The sequence below is a fragment of the Trichosurus vulpecula genome, chromosome 7, assembly GCF_011100635.1.
Source record: "Trichosurus vulpecula isolate mTriVul1 chromosome 7, mTriVul1.pri, whole genome shotgun sequence".
Lineage (NCBI taxonomy): Eukaryota > Metazoa > Chordata > Mammalia > Diprotodontia > Phalangeridae > Trichosurus > Trichosurus vulpecula.
This window is the reverse complement of record NC_050579.1, coordinates 76,140,161-76,159,656: the sequence shown is the minus strand read 5'-3', so window position 1 is coordinate 76,159,656 and position 19,496 is coordinate 76,140,161. Positions and strand designations below refer to the sequence as shown.

The 19,496-nt window shown below is 37.4% G+C and overlaps 1 protein-coding gene across 1 annotated transcript in view; it reads right to left on the bottom strand.

The window, feature by feature from the left end:
- Positions 1-19,496, bottom strand: part of DPYD (dihydropyrimidine dehydrogenase) — a 1,113,082-nt gene that overhangs the window by 17,752 nt on the left and 1,075,834 nt on the right. The window contains exon 21 of the mRNA XM_036769110.1: positions 3,069-3,212. Within this exon, the coding sequence (XP_036625005.1) occupies positions 3,069-3,212 (144 nt within the window). The remainder of the gene's footprint in view (positions 1-3,068; positions 3,213-19,496) is intronic.

The following is a 19,496-nucleotide window of genomic DNA, read 5'->3' as shown; positions in this document are numbered from 1 at the left end:
GAGAATAGGACTGAAAAATCCCAGAAGGTCAAATTGCCTTTGGAAGCAGTTGACTCTTCCTTTGTTAAAAAATATAAATAACTTTATCCTTTGAGATTTCTTACGTACAAGAAGAAAGACCAGAGATTGAGAGTGTACTCACAGAAGCAGGAGAACTACTAATTTATATTAAAAAGAGATGATGGAAATTTCCACTAACTTAAAAAAAGAAAAAAAATGATTGTCTTAAAACCAACATAAAAAGAAAGTGTTTTGCAAAGTACTATTCTTTGTGGATTGAGGCTAATGCACAACAGTTTCTGGCCCTCTCATCCCTATCAGTATGCACAATTCATTCATTTAATGGCACTGAAGTGATTTAATGGAAGTTCGGTCAGGGTTCCTAGAACAAATAAATTTTCTTCCAACCTGTGCTTTTTGCTCCAGAGAGTGTCTGAGACTCTAAGACTATAAAACAGCTAAAAGTCCCAAGTGTTCATTTTATTTGGAGCCATAGAAATGAAGTGGTGTAGCACATTGAGTCCACACCCTTCCATCTTGGCGTTTATGATTCTGGATATCTCTTGACTTTGTCCAACAGGTGAAGTACAAATCAAATGAAATTTAAACTCTAAATCTTTCAATCCAGGGAACATTGTTTCACTGAGAGTCAGCAGGGCACATTAAAAGTTATACATATTTAGTAGACATTGCCAAATTAAGTTTTAGTAAAGACTGACAAATGGTAGAATTTGAAGAGTTTCGTGCATGAGGAGCAGCATGTTGGCCAGTGTCACTGGATCATAGAATATGGAAGGACGCAAAGTGTCTGATATCCAAAAATGGAAGTTGGGAACTCTGGAGTGGACCATAGTCTGCTTTGCCACAGGGTAAAGGAGAAATTCCAGTATCTAAAACCATGATGCAGTCACCATGGGGATAGAGGGTGATAAACCTGGAAACATTTTCATGAGACTCTGATTCTGATTGCAACTTAGCTTTGAAAACACACAGAAAACAATCTTGTAAAGACCAGATTAAAGTATATGTTAAGAAAGAAAAAGCAAAATGCAGGAAAAATTCACAAGACTTAAATTTTCACCCACTTTTGCAGACATGAATTGCCCATTAGGCATTACGGGCATAGATGATATAAAGAATACAAAAGAGGCAAATGAATAATTGAGACTTTAAAAAAACCCACAGCCATATTAAAATCTCTCCTAAAGTCATCTAATGCTGAACTGGGATATATAGGTGACTCTGGAGTTTCAAATACTAGGCAGGTTCTACCCAAGTTCTGAGTTCATGCCTGGCTATGGACTGTATGTCTTCTGTCCATGGAGCAACCTTAGCTAAGATCAGAGAGACTCATCACCTAAAGGGTATTCAAAGGGTGATAACTTTTTCAGACACCATAACTCATGAAAACCATCTTTTAATTTATAGAGGAACTTTGATTTCCTATCAATGAAGGGAGTCCTCATAAAGATAAACTCACTGATCCTTAACTGTAGCTAATTAGTATGCACTGAGCTAAGCTCTGGTAATAGAAAGAAAGGCAAAATACAACCCCTGCCTTCACAGAGCCCACATTCTAATGCAGTAGACGAGATGCAATCAATCGTATACATATAAGATATAGACAGTGAAAATCTCAGAAGAAAGGAAAAAGAAGTGGAAGGAATGGGGATACCCCCTCTTGGGTTATTCCCCAACTTGCTCAGACAGCTTTGACTAATACCAGGTAGCAAGTGGGGGAGGGGAGGACCCTGAAAATATTGTTGTCAATGAGCCTCCACCACTGTGCTTCCCCGTAACAGTTTATAGAAACAATTATCTCTTAGCAAAGAAACCTACAGTACTTTCTCCCACTAATATACACAGTATGCATGGGAAGAAGGATACAAACTTAAAGTAAGTACAATGTCAGGGAGGCAGCTATGTAGGGAATGTTACTACTTTGTCATTGGAGTGCCTAGAAATCATTTTCTTTTAGAGGAGTCCTCATAACGATACCCCACAAGTATTTCAACTCTCAATCGCCAGATCCGACTTTCTCTTAAGTCCATAGCTAGCTCTCATCTCTGCTTCCAGAGGAACAAAGCCTCAAAGATGACTTCTTTGAGTAATTACTTCTCTGCTCCCACAAATGTGCCTCAAGATACCGAATACGGTGCCTACTTTTGGGTGAGGAGTTCCACCGCTAGAGGCAATTCTCTCCTTCTCTACAAGGGTCTCCTCCAAATGGAACACTGGGTTTATCCCTCTCCAGGGCTTACCTATCTAAAACCCCCAAGGACTAGATTTGTTTTTTAGCCCAGGCAAACACTGTAGTTCTTTCTGATTCACTTAGGGAAAAGTGTTCTCCTTTTATAGAGAGATCAAGTCAACACTTTGTAAACACATTAATAATTCATTACCTTATCTACTCTTTGCTTTCTGTGAGTACATCCAATAAAGAAAGATATAGAAACTAAATCCCCCCTCATATTTGAAAGGCACAGCAACAGAGACAAGTCTGATGATCTCCCTGTTTATTAATGTCAACGGAGGCATAAAACAGAGAGATATATGCTCAATGACGGTGTTTGCCACTATTGTGGAAGAGGGATTTGCTTGAGCAGATTACGTCCTCCAGATGCTTCTGTTTTTGGGTGACATTTATGATGATTACATTAAGCTCTGGTTAGTCCATATCGGGAATATTTATTGTGACTAGTTTAAACTATTTTGGGGGATAATGAGCTCCCCAACACTGTCTGATCACTTCTAAGGGATTATACAGACAAGATTCATAATTTGGGTAGAAGGTTGTTTTACATAACTTTAGAGGTTTCTTCCATATTTGCAACTCTATGGTTTTTATGAGGCCCAGCTACTTTGTGCTATAGGCATATGATGGTAGTTTGGAAAGTACAAAATGTTCAATAAATACCAGTAATTATTATGCAATGTGAATGGACTAATAATAGGGTATGTCCATGTGTCTTTTTGTGAGCTTACACAAATCATTTAAAGTTAATGAATGCTTGGAACAGTACAATAGGCAGTTCTTTCTATTTGGGGATTTGCTTTAATTTTGTTACCTTGATTTTTGGAATGGGCTTCTTAGGAACAAAGTAGGATTTTTCTAGAGGTGACAAAGCTACATTTTGCTCCTTCAGTTTCATCTTGTTCTCTGCCACAATTTTTTTCCTCAGCTCAAGGTAAGGCCCAAAGCTCGGCAGTTTCTAAAGTGGAAACAAACAAACAAGAAATCATGTTAGCTCTTTATACAGATTTGAATGAATTAACAAAATAGCATTTATTGTAAGTACTCTCCTAAACTTTAGGATATAAAGAAAAAAGTAAGAGTCCCTGGTCTCAAGGAACCCACATTCTAATAAGAGACAACAGACACAGAGTTCAGCTACATACGCACAGAGTTATACACAAACATTAGGAAACACACATATTAAGTGGGCTGTGTGTTTTGATTTCACCCAACCTACGATGAGATGCAATTTGGCATCCTGAATTCAGGTTCTATATCTTACACATACTAAGTGACCATGGGTAAATCCTTAGCTATCTCACTAAGATACTAAGTGGTAGGTGATGTGCCAATCTGTGATCTGTGTGGATGGAATGAGTTTCCAAGCCAAGTGTTCTCCACACTGATGCAATCACCTATGCTGGACAGTTACTGTGCCATTGGTTTCCTCATCTATGAAATAACAGGGTTGGACTGAATGACTTCTAAGGCCCTCTCAGCTCTAAATCTATGGTGCTGATCATAAGTTCAGATATAGCATGAGGTGACTGGTCTAAGGATCAGATTTCATTTCTACTCACAATAACAACCCTAAGCCCTGCAGCCAATATTCATGCATTATTAACTTAATACTAATGATGATCACACATTTATACATTTTATAAAATACATGGCACTGGTACAATCAATCTATTCATTTAAAATATCAACAGAGCTTTTGCTTGGTGGTGTTTGGACAAAGCACTCATTAATAGGATTTCTATTTCTTTTAGATTTGTCTTAGTATCAAGAAGGGATACCCATAATCAATGACAAAGGGATTGGCCAGTATTCCAAGTCTCGTACTCTGGGATCAAAAGGAGTCTATTAAAACATTCAGATCCTTATACTTGGGGAGATTTGTTTCACTTCTTCCCCCAATTCAGCTGAGGAAAATAAAGGCATATTAACATGCTAACAAAGTTCAAAGACACCTTGCCCTGTTAGCATTTTACAATGCAAATATTTTCTCTGAATTAGAAGAGGAGCTTGACACTGGCTGGAAGAACATTCACCATGTCCTAGCAGGCTTTTAAAAATACGAAAACTTCTAGCCCTGGAAGGAGTCAATACTCAAATCAAGAAGCTGCTTCAATTACTATGACCCCAGGCAACTGAGAAGAGAGCCAACCATGGCTTCAAAAGAGGAATGGGCTGGGAGCCCAGCTGAGCAGCAGCCTGCCCACAAGGAAAACTGCTTCCAAGGGAAGGAGGGAAAGGTATAAGCATTTATTTAGTGCCTACTATGTGCCAGGTACTGTACTAAGCACTTCGTACAAATGTTATCTCATTTGATGCTCATAACAACCCCAAGGGGTAGGTATTATTATTGTTATTAATTCTTACATAGGAGAAAAGTACAAGGATATTATAAGAGAAAAAGACATGGGAGACCTGTAGAACCAGAGCTGTGAGTTGCTTTGTTACCATCATACTCCAAGTTCGTGACTACTCTTCCTATGGACATTGTGTGTATTTGTAGAAGAATGGGCCTCACGTTTATGGCAAGGAATGTTTTGTAACTCTATTATCATGCTATCTGAGTGCCTTTGCTTTTTTTCTAATTGTGTATAATAGCTGACTATTAATGGTAAATTCACTGGTAGGCACTCATGACCTATAGTTTTAGGAGTTGGGACACAGAGGGTACACTTTGAATCTATGAGGATGAAAACACTCCAACCCTTGCCAGGGACACTCCATAATTAGGGTGGTAGAAGGGACCTTTATGATCATCCAATTCAATCTCTTCATTTACATCTGAGGAAACTGAGTCTCAGAGTTGCCCAAAGTCACACAGTGAGTGTGTTGGTGATAAAAATGGGATGAGATTCTGGATTGCCTGTGGCTGTGTTTCTCAAGGACACCATGCTGAATCATTATATGTATCCCTTTAGTGATCATGATGAATGTTGATTGTGATTTCCCAGAATAGCTAAAAAGCAAAGCAGTAAAAATATCGATTTCTGCATACAGAAAACAACAACTTTTTTAGTTTGCATAAAAGATGGTGAAAATAGAAACACACAACAGGAAATAGACTCAAATGGCTGCATCAGTATTCAAGATTACATACATACAGTACAAAGCCTCAAGGTTCTTCCTTTGTGCTTTCCAAAGTTCATTTAGCAAGAGACAAGGTTTAAGGATTCACTGTGCTTCAAAGAAGAATGCTAAGTAGTATCAAATTAACACAATGATGCACTTAGTTTCTTTATTATTCCATAATTATTTTTCTCCAGCCTGTCCTTACCCTTTCCTACAACCTTTGCTCTTCACTTTTCATGGCAAATATGGGTGTTGATAGACACCACTGAATTCCAAATGTTTTGTGTTGCTGGTAACTTGGAATTGCTAGGGCTGCGTTAGAAGATTGCAAAAACATTTTCTCACTCCCATAGAATAAAGCCCATTTATCTAGCTGATGGAGGTCTGGAACATTGCAATGCTCCAAGGTCATCCTGATCTCTGACCTGGCAAGTGCTGCCCTGCATCACACTTGTTTCAAAACACTAGGCTTCATTCTCCGGACATCATAATGCCCCAGGAAAACGAGTTTTCCAGTTCTCCAGAGCCCTTGATAGAGTGGGTAAACTAATATTCAACCATGGCCCACAATCAAACCAAGCTACAGCTGAGATTTCAGTGCACAGTTGGTAGTCATGGAAGGAGCTTGTTCAAGCGTAAATATCTAAGATTGTTACCTGGAACGTTAATGTATTTCAGTGGAATAAAGGGGTGAAGGTAGTGTCAAGTGGAAATTATGGCATCAGGGCCCTGGACTGGTATACAATTAAGGTCCACTCTCCATATCATAGATTAAAAAAACACTTTATTTTAATAAGATTTTTTGATGGCTTTAAGGTTTAATTATAACCTTTGACCTCCACTCCTAGAATTGAACCTTAATATAAAGAAAAAATAGTTAAATAGAGCCAACTGAAATAGTGACCAGGTCTAAAAATCTATGCAATCTTTTACCCCAATAATCTCCCACACCAACTTTCTGCAAAGAGGAGGGAAATATGTTTCATTATTTGTTAATCTTTTAGACCCCAGTGAGGTGTTTATAGTAGCAGATAGAGCATTGGAATTCACCAGTTTTGGGATCATGGACAAGTGACTTAACCTCTCAGAGTCTTGTTCCTTATCTGTAAATTGAGTAAAATAACACTACTCATCTCAATAGATTATTTTAAGGAAATGACTTTTTAAACTGTGTCTGTTCATCAGCATTGGGAACTTCCAGTGAGGAAACTCCCTCCTCCAAAGCAGTTCTGTAGTTTATAAAGGATCACTGAGGCATCAAGTGACTAGCCCAGTGTCCCATAGCCAGGTCAGAATGACACCCTGGGCCACCCACTAAACTGATGTGCCTCTTGAGAAAAATGCTCTACAAGTCTGTGCAAATGTAAGTTATTATCATTACTGTTTTCCTGGAATAATGTTTGGGTGGAGGGAGGGGAGGGCCCATTTTACAACTATAGTCAATAAAATCTACTATAGATAACTTTTAGTTAATATAAACAAGGTCCTCACAGACCATTATATATTTGAATGACTCCTTTAATTGGAAGGAAGAGTCCATTTTGGATTAGTCAGGTCAGAAATTTCGTATACAAGAAATGTCCCTGGAATCCAGTCAGCACCTCATTAGGTGCCAAAGACACATCCCCAGGAGATTAGATAGACAGACAGATAGATGAATGGATGTTTGGAATTTTCCTAATTCACCACACTTCTTTTATACATCATGGTTACCTTAATCCTGTTCTCTTGCTGAAATGTACTGTGCTCAGTAAAATCTTTACACTGGTCCCAGCCTTGGACAAATCCATCTAACCTGATACTGTTTTAGCATTATTTGAATAGCTCTGCACTCAGAGAATTGGAAAGCTGGGCATGCTCCTACCATAGATCTTGGTCCCTGGTTCTTCTGTAGATGAAGAACATGAGGTCCAGAGAGATGCTGTGACTTTTGCCCAAGGGCAAACAGTCTGTGGCAGAGCTGGCACTAGCATCCAGTTCTCTTGGGCCTCATCAGTGCTGGTTCTAGGGAATCCTGGAGTCCAAATGCTCCATTTTGTTTTTGTTTTTTCTAAGCTAATGACTTCACCTGATTTTATACATTTCAGTGAAGGAGGGTTTTTTTGGCTTGACAAGTAGCTTGGTAAACAGCAGAAATCTGATAGGTAAGCTCTGTGAAGGTTATACCAAATGTATATTTGGTAAATATTCTGTCATCTACTTTGTAGCATAAATCCAAGGGATAACATTTTGTTTTAATCCTTTGTTCAAATGGAGGGTGAACAAAGCAGTTCAATCCAAATAGTAACTATCACCAAAAAAGGGGATTTGAAAATCTTCAAGTAGGAGGCCTAACTTGTAGAGGGGCATGTGTGACAATCTTAAAGGCTGATGGAAAGCAGCATAGCCTCTCAAAACTTCAGAGCTCCCATCAGGCCAATTCTGTCTGTCTTTCATTCAAGAAAGTCAAATCGCGTTATATTAAATGTGCTTAAAACATGATATATATATATATATATATATACACACATATATGCATATATATGTGTATATATATATATGTAGCACCAGGAATTTGGGGTGCTTATCATTTTAAAAATTATAAGATCTTTTTTTGGTTCAGAGACTTCTCAATCCCCCTACATCTTTTAAGATTATTTTCATACTACTACTCAGCCTTCCCCCCCAAAAAAGAATGTAGATGAATATGTGTTCACTGTGTATGTGTGGAATCAGTGATGATTAATAAATCATCAAGCTCAAAACTCTGCCCGAATATGTAGTAAATTGATTTCCTATTGTAGAAGGGGAAGCAGCAGGTGTTTTAAATCTCCATTCATTATTTCCTCTCAACCAAAGTTGCAGCCAGTAGTAACTCAAAGCAAGGGGTTTTGACTATAATCTTATATTTAATTTAAAAAATTATTTCATTAAATATTTCCCAAATACAAGTAAAATAATTTAAAATTTTTTTTAAAAAAATTTGAATTCCAAAGCCTCTCCTTCATTCCTGCCCTGTCCTCCTTGCAAAATGCAAGCATTTTGATTTTGATTATATGTGTGAGGTCATACCAAACATATTTCCATATGTATGCTATATTTCTTAAACAAAGGGAGAAAAAGTTAATTTTTGAGGCTATCAAAAACTGCCTCGTAACTGATGAACTGTACAAATCCTGAACTGCAGTGAGATTTTCGTCTCAGTAGTTTCTCGGGGGATTCATCATTGATGAATTTGTTCTCACCATAGAAGCTAAATCCTACTCATTTAAAGATAACAGTATCTCCCACTAAAATTGTCTCTATCCAGATGTAAAAAGCATTACACTGCCAATAGAAAACTGACAATATAATGAATCAACAATGATACCTTAAACCAGCAAAGCTTTAAGGTGAAGAAGCCTGTTTGGATTATAATTTATTCATGGATCAATCCAAAGGTAATTGAGCATATTATGGAGTAGAAAGGGCTTCTTGTTCCCTAATAGAAACAGGCACTGGTATCTTCCAGTTCAAATTGATATCATTTTGATGGGAGCCACACCAACTTGGCTTTTCCTAACAGCATTTTGTTCCAGACTACCATTTTCTTATTAATAGCTGATACAAAACAAAAGATAGAAGCTTTCAGTCCTCTCCTAGTCAATTTGAAAAATTAGATTGCCTCCCCTACCCCCAAAAAGGATCATAGCATCACAGACTTAGAACTAGAAAAGACTAGAGTTTATCTAGATCAAAACTCAATTTTTTGACAGATGTGGAAACTGAGGGTAAAAGAGGCAAAGTGATGTCCAACATCATATAAAATTATGGCATTGCAGAATTTCAAGTTTATAAGGGAACTCAGTGGCCATTTAGTGTTAAGATCATAGGATCAAAGATTTAGAGATGGAAAGGACCTTGGAGGCCATCATGCTTAACCTCACACAGAATCATAGAATCCCAGAGTTGTAATGGATATCAGTAGACAATTTGGTCTAATCCCTATCCCTAAAATGAATCCCCAGTTTGACATACCCAACTAGTAGCTGTCTAGCCTCTCCTTGAAGACCTACAAAGAGCAGGAATTCTCCCTTTAGGGCAACTCAAATTATAGCAAAGCTTTCTTACCTCAAGCTTCAATTTTCTCTTTGAGATTTCTACTCAACTATTCTCGATCTGGTTACACACAGAGTGAGATTAATCTTTCTTCCATGTGGCAACCCTTCAGAAACTTGAACACAGCTATCAAATGCTTCTCCATTCCCTCTTGGCTCCTCCCTCCATTCACAACATAGGTTTCTTTTTGTCACGGATAGGAAATAGCAGACTTGGGATCCAAACCCAAGTCTTTGGACTACCTATCAATCCAGCATTACTTTTGTTATACCATACTGTATCTCTCATAAAGGAGAGTAATTATTGTGATGAATATGTAGGCTTGAAGTAAAATCATAAGGAGGAGTTCAGGTTTTGCTGGATGAGGAAACGCATAAGACTGACAAATGAATGGAGGAGGTAAGCCAGTCAAAGGTGTACCTGACTAGGATTTCTAAACCTTGACTCCCTTTGTGAAAGGAAATTTTTCACAGGTGACAGTGTTAACATAGTATATCCAACTTCCTCTCTATTAAGGATTCAATCATTTCCCTAAAATATGTGAACACACATTATTAATTTTATAAAAGTCCCTTGCCACTAATAGAGGGTTAGAGTTGATTTTACATGATACACCCACATACTGACAGCAGAACCAAAGAAAAAAATGCCTGCATTTGTCTTTATTGTATTTCTGATTATATAAAGGTCCAAATACTTGTGTGAGTATGACAAGTGTAAATGCTGATTGCAACTGCAGATATGGACATCCTGGTTTGAAATTTGGTTGAATTTATACAAATGACATAAGTTTGAGATAAGGATAGGGGAATAAATAACTACAGACTTAGCTTTAAAGACTTCATTCCTCTCCAGGCTTCACTGCTGACATCTCCACAGGACATTCTCCAATATTTCACCCCCATCCTTTGCTAGGTACATGTGCTACCTCCCTCCCACCATTTTCAGCTTCCCTTTATGTTTTGTCTTCTCTCGTTAGAATGGAAGCTTCCTGTGGGCAGGGACCAGCTTTCTTTTCGCTTGTGTTTATATTCCCATTTCTTAGCATAGTGCTTGACACAAAATGAGTACTTAATAAATACTTATTGACTGACTAAAGAATCAAACAGGAAGGAATACCTTTTAGGTGCTCAGCATTGTGGCTAGGACAGTGGTGGATGCCCATGAAGACAAATTTCCTTAGTAAGTTATTGCTTTGCTCAAAATAATTTATTATCCACCCCTGATTTTTAGAATTTTAGTTTTTTTAAAAATGAATTCAACTATGCTTTTTCCCCAAAATTATTTTGTATGTATATAGCCACATTGAAGATTTGGAACTACAGATTTTCATTGTTGAAAGGGACTCAAGGAGGTGTTTAGTCCAACTCAGACCTAAAAAAAGATCTCCTTTATAACATAACTGATAAGTGGTCACCCAATCTTTAAAGATGTCCATGACACAACAAGAGATAGAGAGCATTACAAAATGCAAAATGGATAATTTTGATTATGTTAAATTGAAAGGAGCCTATAATTCTTATATCTTGAAGCTCATTTCACAAAATCAAATCCTATCGGCAGACACTATTTTCTTAACTAGATTTATTTTTACCAATAATTAATAGTTTAAGCTGACTTCTAAAATTTTCCTAAAAGACTGATATTCATATATACTGGGAATTACAAATCTTTCTCTCCTTAATGAGTAATTCCTTCTTTTTTATCCCCTAAATATTTTAGTAAGTATCCTCAGATAATTTGAATCCTCTGAGAGGAAATCAGGAAATTGAGGAAAAAATGGAGCTAGAATGTGGTTCTCCTCCTAGGTCCATAGACCAACAGTAATTTCTCAGGTAAGTAGGTGGTGTACTTAGGTGAAAGGGGATTTAAATTTTAATAGGTTGTCATGAGCCAATTTGAAACTATGGTGGGAAACCTTCTTGTAAAATGAAATGCAAGGGGAGTAGGTTTCTTTAGCTACTAAGAAACCTTACTTGAAATTGTACTCCAGAGCCTAGAAATATAGTACAAAATAAAGCCTCAAAAATATTTGCATGCAGATAAGAAGGCATGCTTTTTGAACTTTACATACACCCTTGTAAGACAGAAGCATCTGTTACCATCTAATGAAGGCTGAGAAAGACTGCGTGGCAAAGGACTGCAGAAAAATGTCCAGTGGAGAGTGATGCACAATCACCATCTACTCAAAGCTGAGAGGACAATTATATGGAACAACTAAAGGTGCAGAGGCCTTGATGTCTGCTGAGAGCTCCTGGAGTCAGGGCCAAAGGTTAAAAGCAATATGCAGATAGATCTGGGAGCCATGGAAAGTATAATCAAAATGGAGGAGTAACATCCAGACCCCCTGATGGATCCCTCTCCAGGGCAATACTGGAAATGACTGAGACCATATGAGTATCTTATGGGTATTGCTCACTGATGGGTATTATTATATTCTACAAGTCTCACCTGTTTTCCATAACTTGTAAATACAACTCTTCATGTTTGTAGCTTTATGAGCCTGCGCGTCTTTAGGGGAGTGCTAGGTACTAACGTTCTCAGATCATGTGAGATGGGAAAGTAGAACAGAGAAATAAGGGCCCTCCAAAGTGTATCTAGGTCTTTTGTGTCGGAAAGGAAATTGACATAAAAGGTATACTTAATGATCAAACTTAGGTCAGTGAAAAAAAGTAGAAAAGGAAGTAGGTAGCAAAATAGATTGAAAAAGATCTACTTATTTCCATACTCTGCATTTCAAATCATGATTCTATGTAGATTGTAAGGAGTAATTTATTTTTAGGTGAGTTGTTAGAATATTTGTGTTGGATGCATGTAATTTTCTAAATCAGCAAAAGGTTCAGAATAGTTTAGGCAAGTGAGTGGCATATGAAATCTTTGATCAATCAGAGGATGTCTAATTAGTAAAACTCAATAGTCCATCATGTTACATGTGATCAAGTTTATCTGACTTCTGAGTGTGATTTTACACTGAAAGCAAGACAAAATCAATGAGAATTTGTAAATTTCTTTGCAATGCAGATATGATGAGATTAGATGTTTCTTCATGTTCTTTTGGAAGTAATTCTGTAGAACAGGAAACAACCTTTATATAGTTAATGTGATTGGTTAGTAGGATGGCCAGAAATATTGAATCAAACCCCCTTCTGTCTAGTATTTTTTCTTACATAGATAGAAAATGACGGAAATAAAGTCACTAGTTCTAAAGGAATTTATGCAGGATCATTTCTAAGTGTTCTGTGTCCAGTCTCTACCATCTCCAATCTACCTCGTCTATCACTATCAGACTAATATTGCTAAACTACCACTTTGAAAATATCACATAACAAACACCTCCAAAGACTCAGCATTCTAGGCCTTCCCCAAACTGGTTTCAACCTTCCTTGTTTGATTTTGTAAGCAGGTCTTCAACACAACCTCTGTCCAACCAGATGGTCTATTCATTGTCCCTCAAAACAGAACATGCATAGTCCATCTTTGTGTTCTTCTCTATCCTATTCTTCAAAAGAAGTAGCTTATACATGCACAGAATGGAGCATTTAAAGGCAAGGAGACAGCACTGCTAGCAACCAACAATAAGCGACAAGGAAGCCAGCTCTTAGAAATGCTTCTAACAGAGGACAACAAGGTGGGAGAGGGAATTTATTTGGACTCCCCTAAAATCATCATGTAAATGACAAACCTTTCAGAAGAGAGATTGTTCATTGGAAGCCTGCTTTTCAGCCCCAACTCCTTGTGGGGTACAGTGAGGGGTTTCCTATTTATTCTCTATCTCTCATGTCTCCATGCCAGACTAGAATAAACTATAGGCTTTTTTTTCCCACTGATATCATCAAATTCATTCCTTTGGCAGTAGTTTTGTTCCATTGTAGGTGAGGATAGTCAGAATCTCCTCCCAATCTCTCTTTTACTACCACATCAGTGAGTAGAGGGAGAAATATTCCACTAGAAATTCTGAAAGCATTATCTGCTCATTAGATTTTATAATTTTATTGGCTGAGGGTACTCAATTGATTAGGGATATCCTGATCACCACCCTTCATAGATATAGATATACACACATATACACATATACATACACATATGCATATATATACATATAAATACATATTTGTATGTATATAGTATATATAGTATGTATGTAGAATCATGTCTGACTCTTCTTGACCCCATTTGGGGTTTTTCTTGGCAAGGGTATTGGAGTGCTTTGCCATTTCCTTCTCTAGCTCATTTTTTACAGATAAGGAAACGGAGGCAAACAGGGTTAAGTGACTTGCCCAGAGTCACATAGCTAGTAAGTGTCTAAGGCTGGATTTGAACTCAAGAAGATGTCTTCCTGATACCAGGCCCAGAACTCTACCACCTAACTCTCCTAGCTGCTGCTATCATGTTAATTATAAAATGTCATCATAGATTCGTTGGATCATAGATCTAGAACTAGAAGGACCCTCAGAGATAATATATTTTAACTTTTTTTAAACAGATGAGTAAATTGAGCACTTAAGTGTTTTCCCAATCCAGTGATCAGGATTGGAATCCTGGTCCTCTGACTCCACATCTACAAGTCTTTTTACTTTAGCAGGCTGATATGTGTGTGTGTGTATATATGTATATATATGTATGTATATATATATATATACATATGCACACACATACATATGTATATGTACACACACATACATATGTATACATACATACATACATATGTGTATATATACATATACATATGTATTCATATGGATATATGTATTAATATACCTAGAAAAAATATATATATACACACACACACATGTATTCATATGGGTATATGTGTTCATATACCTAGAGATCGGGTTCAAATCCTGGTCACTGTATAACCTTGGGCAAGTCTCTTAAACATTCTGGTCCTCAGTTCCTCGGTATACATACACCTATGTACATATAGATCATATAGTGGCCTGGACCTGTAGTTTGATTAATATAATGAATTCTTGATGAGGAAAAACCTTCACCACTCCGGACCGTCAACTCTTTTGAAACTTAAGGTCTTAGTTAAGGGAGCTCCTAGGTGTGACTTGCCCAGCATCACAAAGTCAGTATCTATCAGAGGTGGTCCTTCAATCCATGCCTTCCCATCTTTAAGGCTGACTTTCTATCTTGTAGGTCATACTACTTCTTTTACATAATATTGGATATACATTTTAAAAAAGCAAAATGCTTAGGTATGGTTTGTGATGTATAAATATGGAAGTAAAATCTACCATAGTTATCAACCATGACATTAATTTTCAATCACCATTAAGTCTTGAGGAAGGGACCATTTTTTTTTGCCTTTACCCCCCAGAACTTAGCCCTGTACCTGGCTCATGGCGTTTAATAATTGCTTGTTGGCTGATGGCTTAATCTTGGTGTTGTATAATGTATTGTCATTCTTGTAATGAATCTGGTCTGCTAAGGAATACTCATTTAACAGTTCCTGGCATCTTCACTATATAAAGCAAGTTTTAAAACTTTAAAGGGGGTACAGAACCTACCTTTGTATCAGTATTTGTACATCTATGAAGTTCTTCTCATTATGGAATGCTTGTGAATGACTAATTAGTGACAGGAGTAGTGTATGGCATGGTGACCTAGATAATAAACTCTCTTAAATGATGAACTCCAAGAGGGGGTAAGTTCCTTGGGTTCATTTATTTAGCATTGTGTGGCAACCTGCACAGTGAAAGCTGCTACACACAGGTAGGTACTTAGTACTTGATCTTTGATGATAAGGATAATGATGATTATCACACTATAAAAAGATCAGAAATGAAGATTAAATAACTCAGAAGTCAAAACTTCAGTTATGAATCATCAACTCAATCAAGAGAAGCTTTCTTTTGTTTAGTGTTGAGGATGCTATCAGTTAAACCATGAATCACTGCTACAAATTGGTACACTGATCCTGATTCTCTGACTCATGGATGAGAGATAGAAATGTCACGAATCGCCTACTTCAATCCTTTCAGTTTCCAGGACTGTGCTCCACTCCAACACTGACATCCATGTTAACTGATTCCTGCACCAGACAAGGCTGACCCCCATATTAGCTATGACTTCTGCTTGAAGCCTGAGTTCTACTTTAACACTGACTGCTGATTCAACACTGGGCTCCATGCTAGGGTACAGCCTAAAGTTAGAAAGATCTGAGTTCAAATCTCATCTCAGACGCTTACTAGCTATGTGGTCCTGGGCAAGTCACTTAACCTCTGTTTGCCTCAGTTTCCCCACCTGTAAAATGAGGATAATAATAGTACCTACCTCACAGAGTTGTTGTGAGAATCGAATGGGGTATCGGTAAAGCAGTTAACATAGTAAGTGGCACATGGTGGTTGCTATATAAATGTTAGCAATTTTTAATTATTATTATTACTCTAAATTACAGAACTTTAAATACTTGAAGACAGTTATCGCATCCCCTATTCACCCTGAATCTTCTCTTCTCCAGGCAAAATGGCTCCAGTTTTTCATCTGTTCCTTATATGACATGGATTCAAGGTTCTTCCCCATCTTTTTTGCTCTCCAATAGGCTTCCCAGTGTCCTTAAACTTTGATTTTCAGAACTGAATGCAGTAATGTGGTTGTGATGTGACCAAAGAATATAGTAGGGCTATCATCCTCCTAATCTTGTAAATATGCCCTTTTTAAAGCAGTCCATCATCACGGTGTCTTTGGTTGCCACATCGCACTGCTCTATGAGCCTTTAGTTCACTAAAACAATCAGATTTTTTTTCTTCATGCCCCTCCGACAAATGTATTCTAACCATGCCTCCCCCTTCCTATATCTGTGAAGTTGATTTTTGTACCAAAGTATAAGATTCAACATCAACTTCGACTGAATTTCATCTTATTAAATTCAGCCTGACACTCTAGTGTGTTATTATCTTTTTGGATCCTGTCATCCTTCTCTGCTTTATGACAGCCTAGAGCAAACTAGAGCCAAAGCCAGGTCTTTTCTGGATGGTGCCAACTTTGATGGTAAAATCAACTCTTCCGTCTTCTCTGAGCCTTAGATCTCAACCTCCTCAAAACTTGGTCATAGCATTCTCTCCCTCATTGACTCCTAGTCCCAGTACCCTGCCTGATTACTCCTTTAGCCCTAGCCCTATTTCGACCCTGATCCTAATCCTCTTTTCTACCCATATCCCTTTTCTGACATTCCACTACCTCGCCCCTCTCCAGTTTTCCATCCCTATTTGAGCCCTGTTTCTTAGCCTGTCAATGAGTCTCATTCCATGACCTAGGCCTAAGGATAAAAAAGAAAAAAAAATATGAAAACTGTCCCTGTCCTCCAGGAGTTACATTCTGTTGGATTCACTTAGTTAACTAGACATTGCCTTCTTCCCAACAGAAGGAAAATAAATAACAGTACATCTCCCACTATCTCAAAATTCAGAATAATTCAAGGCAACCTATAAATCACTCCCAAAGTTCACAGAAGATGCCTTTTTTCTTTTTTTCCCCTTTAAATAACTCTCATTCCCACAACATCTCAAACCTAGACAGATTCCCTAGAACCTTTCAGAATCACTTGGGAATTTTTGTTAAGTAGGGGCTACATAGATTGCTAGTTCCAGCTGAGTGGTTTCCATTCAATCTGAGAACAAATAATTTCAGAGAAGAACTGGGAAGGGTGGTATAGGAAGAATGTGTGTTCCCTCTCTAATTTAAATGGCCTTGTTTTTGTGCCCTATAGCATCTGTAGGGGGAGGCTAGCTTAATTGATTTCTATGGACAAGGGACTCTAACATATATATTTGCAGCCCCTCAGAGTGCCCAGCACAATGCATGACATATAATAAACATTCAGTAAGAATCCCTCAATTGAGAGACTGATTTTAAAAGGATACATTAAAGATTATACTGCATTTTTTCAATGTGTTTTCTATTTATAGCTCCCCAAAAGTTGTTAAGTTAAAGTATTTTGTGTATGGCATTAAATTATTGGACTTACTCCAAACAACACATCTGTATTGCTTCATTCCTGTTTAGTATAGGACACAAGTTTAATGACTGGAGGTAAAAGGTCAGAGCTTTCTGATAGCAATTCATGCATCACCATGAGCTGCTATGAAAATGTAGCAACCAAATACGAATATAATAAACACTATTCTCCAGAGGCAATACCTTATTTATATCCAGATGCATATTCAAAAGTTACAAATGAATAAAGAGTGCATCATACCATCCAGTGATAGGAAAACAAGATTACAGCTCTTTATCCTTATTGGGTTTGAAAATTTTATAGTTTTGGTTTATTTTATCCTTTTTTGGTCCAGGCATGTGATTTCATTCCCAGTGATCAGTAATTCATCTAAACTTTATATTCTTAGAGAGTTTTCTGGGGGTGCTGAGAGGTCGTGACTGTTCATGAACATGGAGCTCCTATGTTCCAGGAGGTCTTGAACTCAGGTCTTCCTGACTCAAGGATAACCTTGTATACATTACACCAGAGGCATAGACCATACACACATAGGCCATGGGCTATAACACTTCCAAGCTGAACTTGGACCAGATTAAAAAGTAACTGGGGAATATTTAACAAAATAAATAAAAATACAAAAAAATCATAGATGATGACATTTTAAAACTAAATCAATATGCAACCTTCAGGGATCTTTGATGACAGATTGGTAGCCCCTATTTCTATTTGAGTCTGAAACCACTATCCTACACTATACTGCCTCTATCTTTATAATAATTCAAGTTTATGATTCTATGATTAAAAGTTTCTCACAGATCGTTAAATAAAACATATTACAGGTGAAAACTAGTATGATTTTTTTTTGCTCATCATTAATGAAGTTGAGAGAAAAATGAGTTTGTAGGAAGTTTGATGGGGTCTAATTAAGCCAGGTGAGGCCAAGAGTATTTGAGACTGAAACTAGAAGGAGGCTAACAGACAAAAAAATGGAAAAGATCTGTCAGCATTCCTTTATTGTTCAAATATGGTGAGGAGGCTGATCAAAGGAGTTTCATATCAATTTAATGAGCTCCCTGATCAATTAAAAGAGCTTACAGTACTTTATATATTTTTGCTGTTGTTCGTTCATTTTCAGTCACCTCCAACTCTTCATGATGCTATTTGGGGTTTTTCTGGCAAAAACACTGGAGTGGTTTGCCATTTTCTTCTTCATATTATATTTATATTTGAGTTATTTTTTCTATATGTATTTATGAGCTCCTGTGAATCCTTTGAGTATATATATTTTTTGTATCAGTTTATGTGCTCCTCTGAGTCCTGTGCCTTTTTTGTATATTCTGTGAGACTACTCCAGACTTGATTTGCATTGAGTGCCTCTATGGGGTCTGGGGGCCCTGTTAACTTTGTGTGAACTCAGACAGGAGCTAGTTACCTAACCTAAAAATTCCAAATCTATGTTTGGAATTTTTTCCTTAAGTCCAAAGTGGGAGTAGTGAGCCAAAGAAAGAAATGATCCTTTTAGAGTCTAGACAGCATTACTACTGAAAACAAAAAGTAATTGAAAAATATTAATCATTATCAATCCCTGTGTAAGCAGCTAGATGGCATGCTGGGCCTGGAGTCAAGGAGATTTAAGTTTAAATCTGGCTTCAGGTACTTATCGTGTGATCCTGTGCAAATCATTGAATCCCCATCTGCCTTAGTTTCCTTATCTGTAAGATGGCGATAATAATATCACTTATTACCCAGGGTTGTTAAGAAGATTAAATGAGATAATATTTGTAAAGAATGTGGCATCATGCTTGGTACATAGTAGACACTAATAAATGCGTGTTTCCTTCCCTCCTTCATATCTACAAAATTTTTATGAGACTAATATGCACATTGAAGAGCCTCTGTGATGAATATGTAAGAGAGAAGGAACAAGTGAAACATAAGGACAGCTAAAAGGGCTTTTCAAAGCCATGCTGGGGAAAGGAGAAGGCTCACAGGAGCAATGGGACCTATACTTGGGTCCTAGCATGGGATGATGATAAACAGTGAGAAGCATTTTGGTGTAGTGGACAGAATACTCGGTGATAACATGACTCATTAAGAGGGACAATTGCCCACTGCATATATTTGCCTATATTTGCATTATCTCAACTATGATCT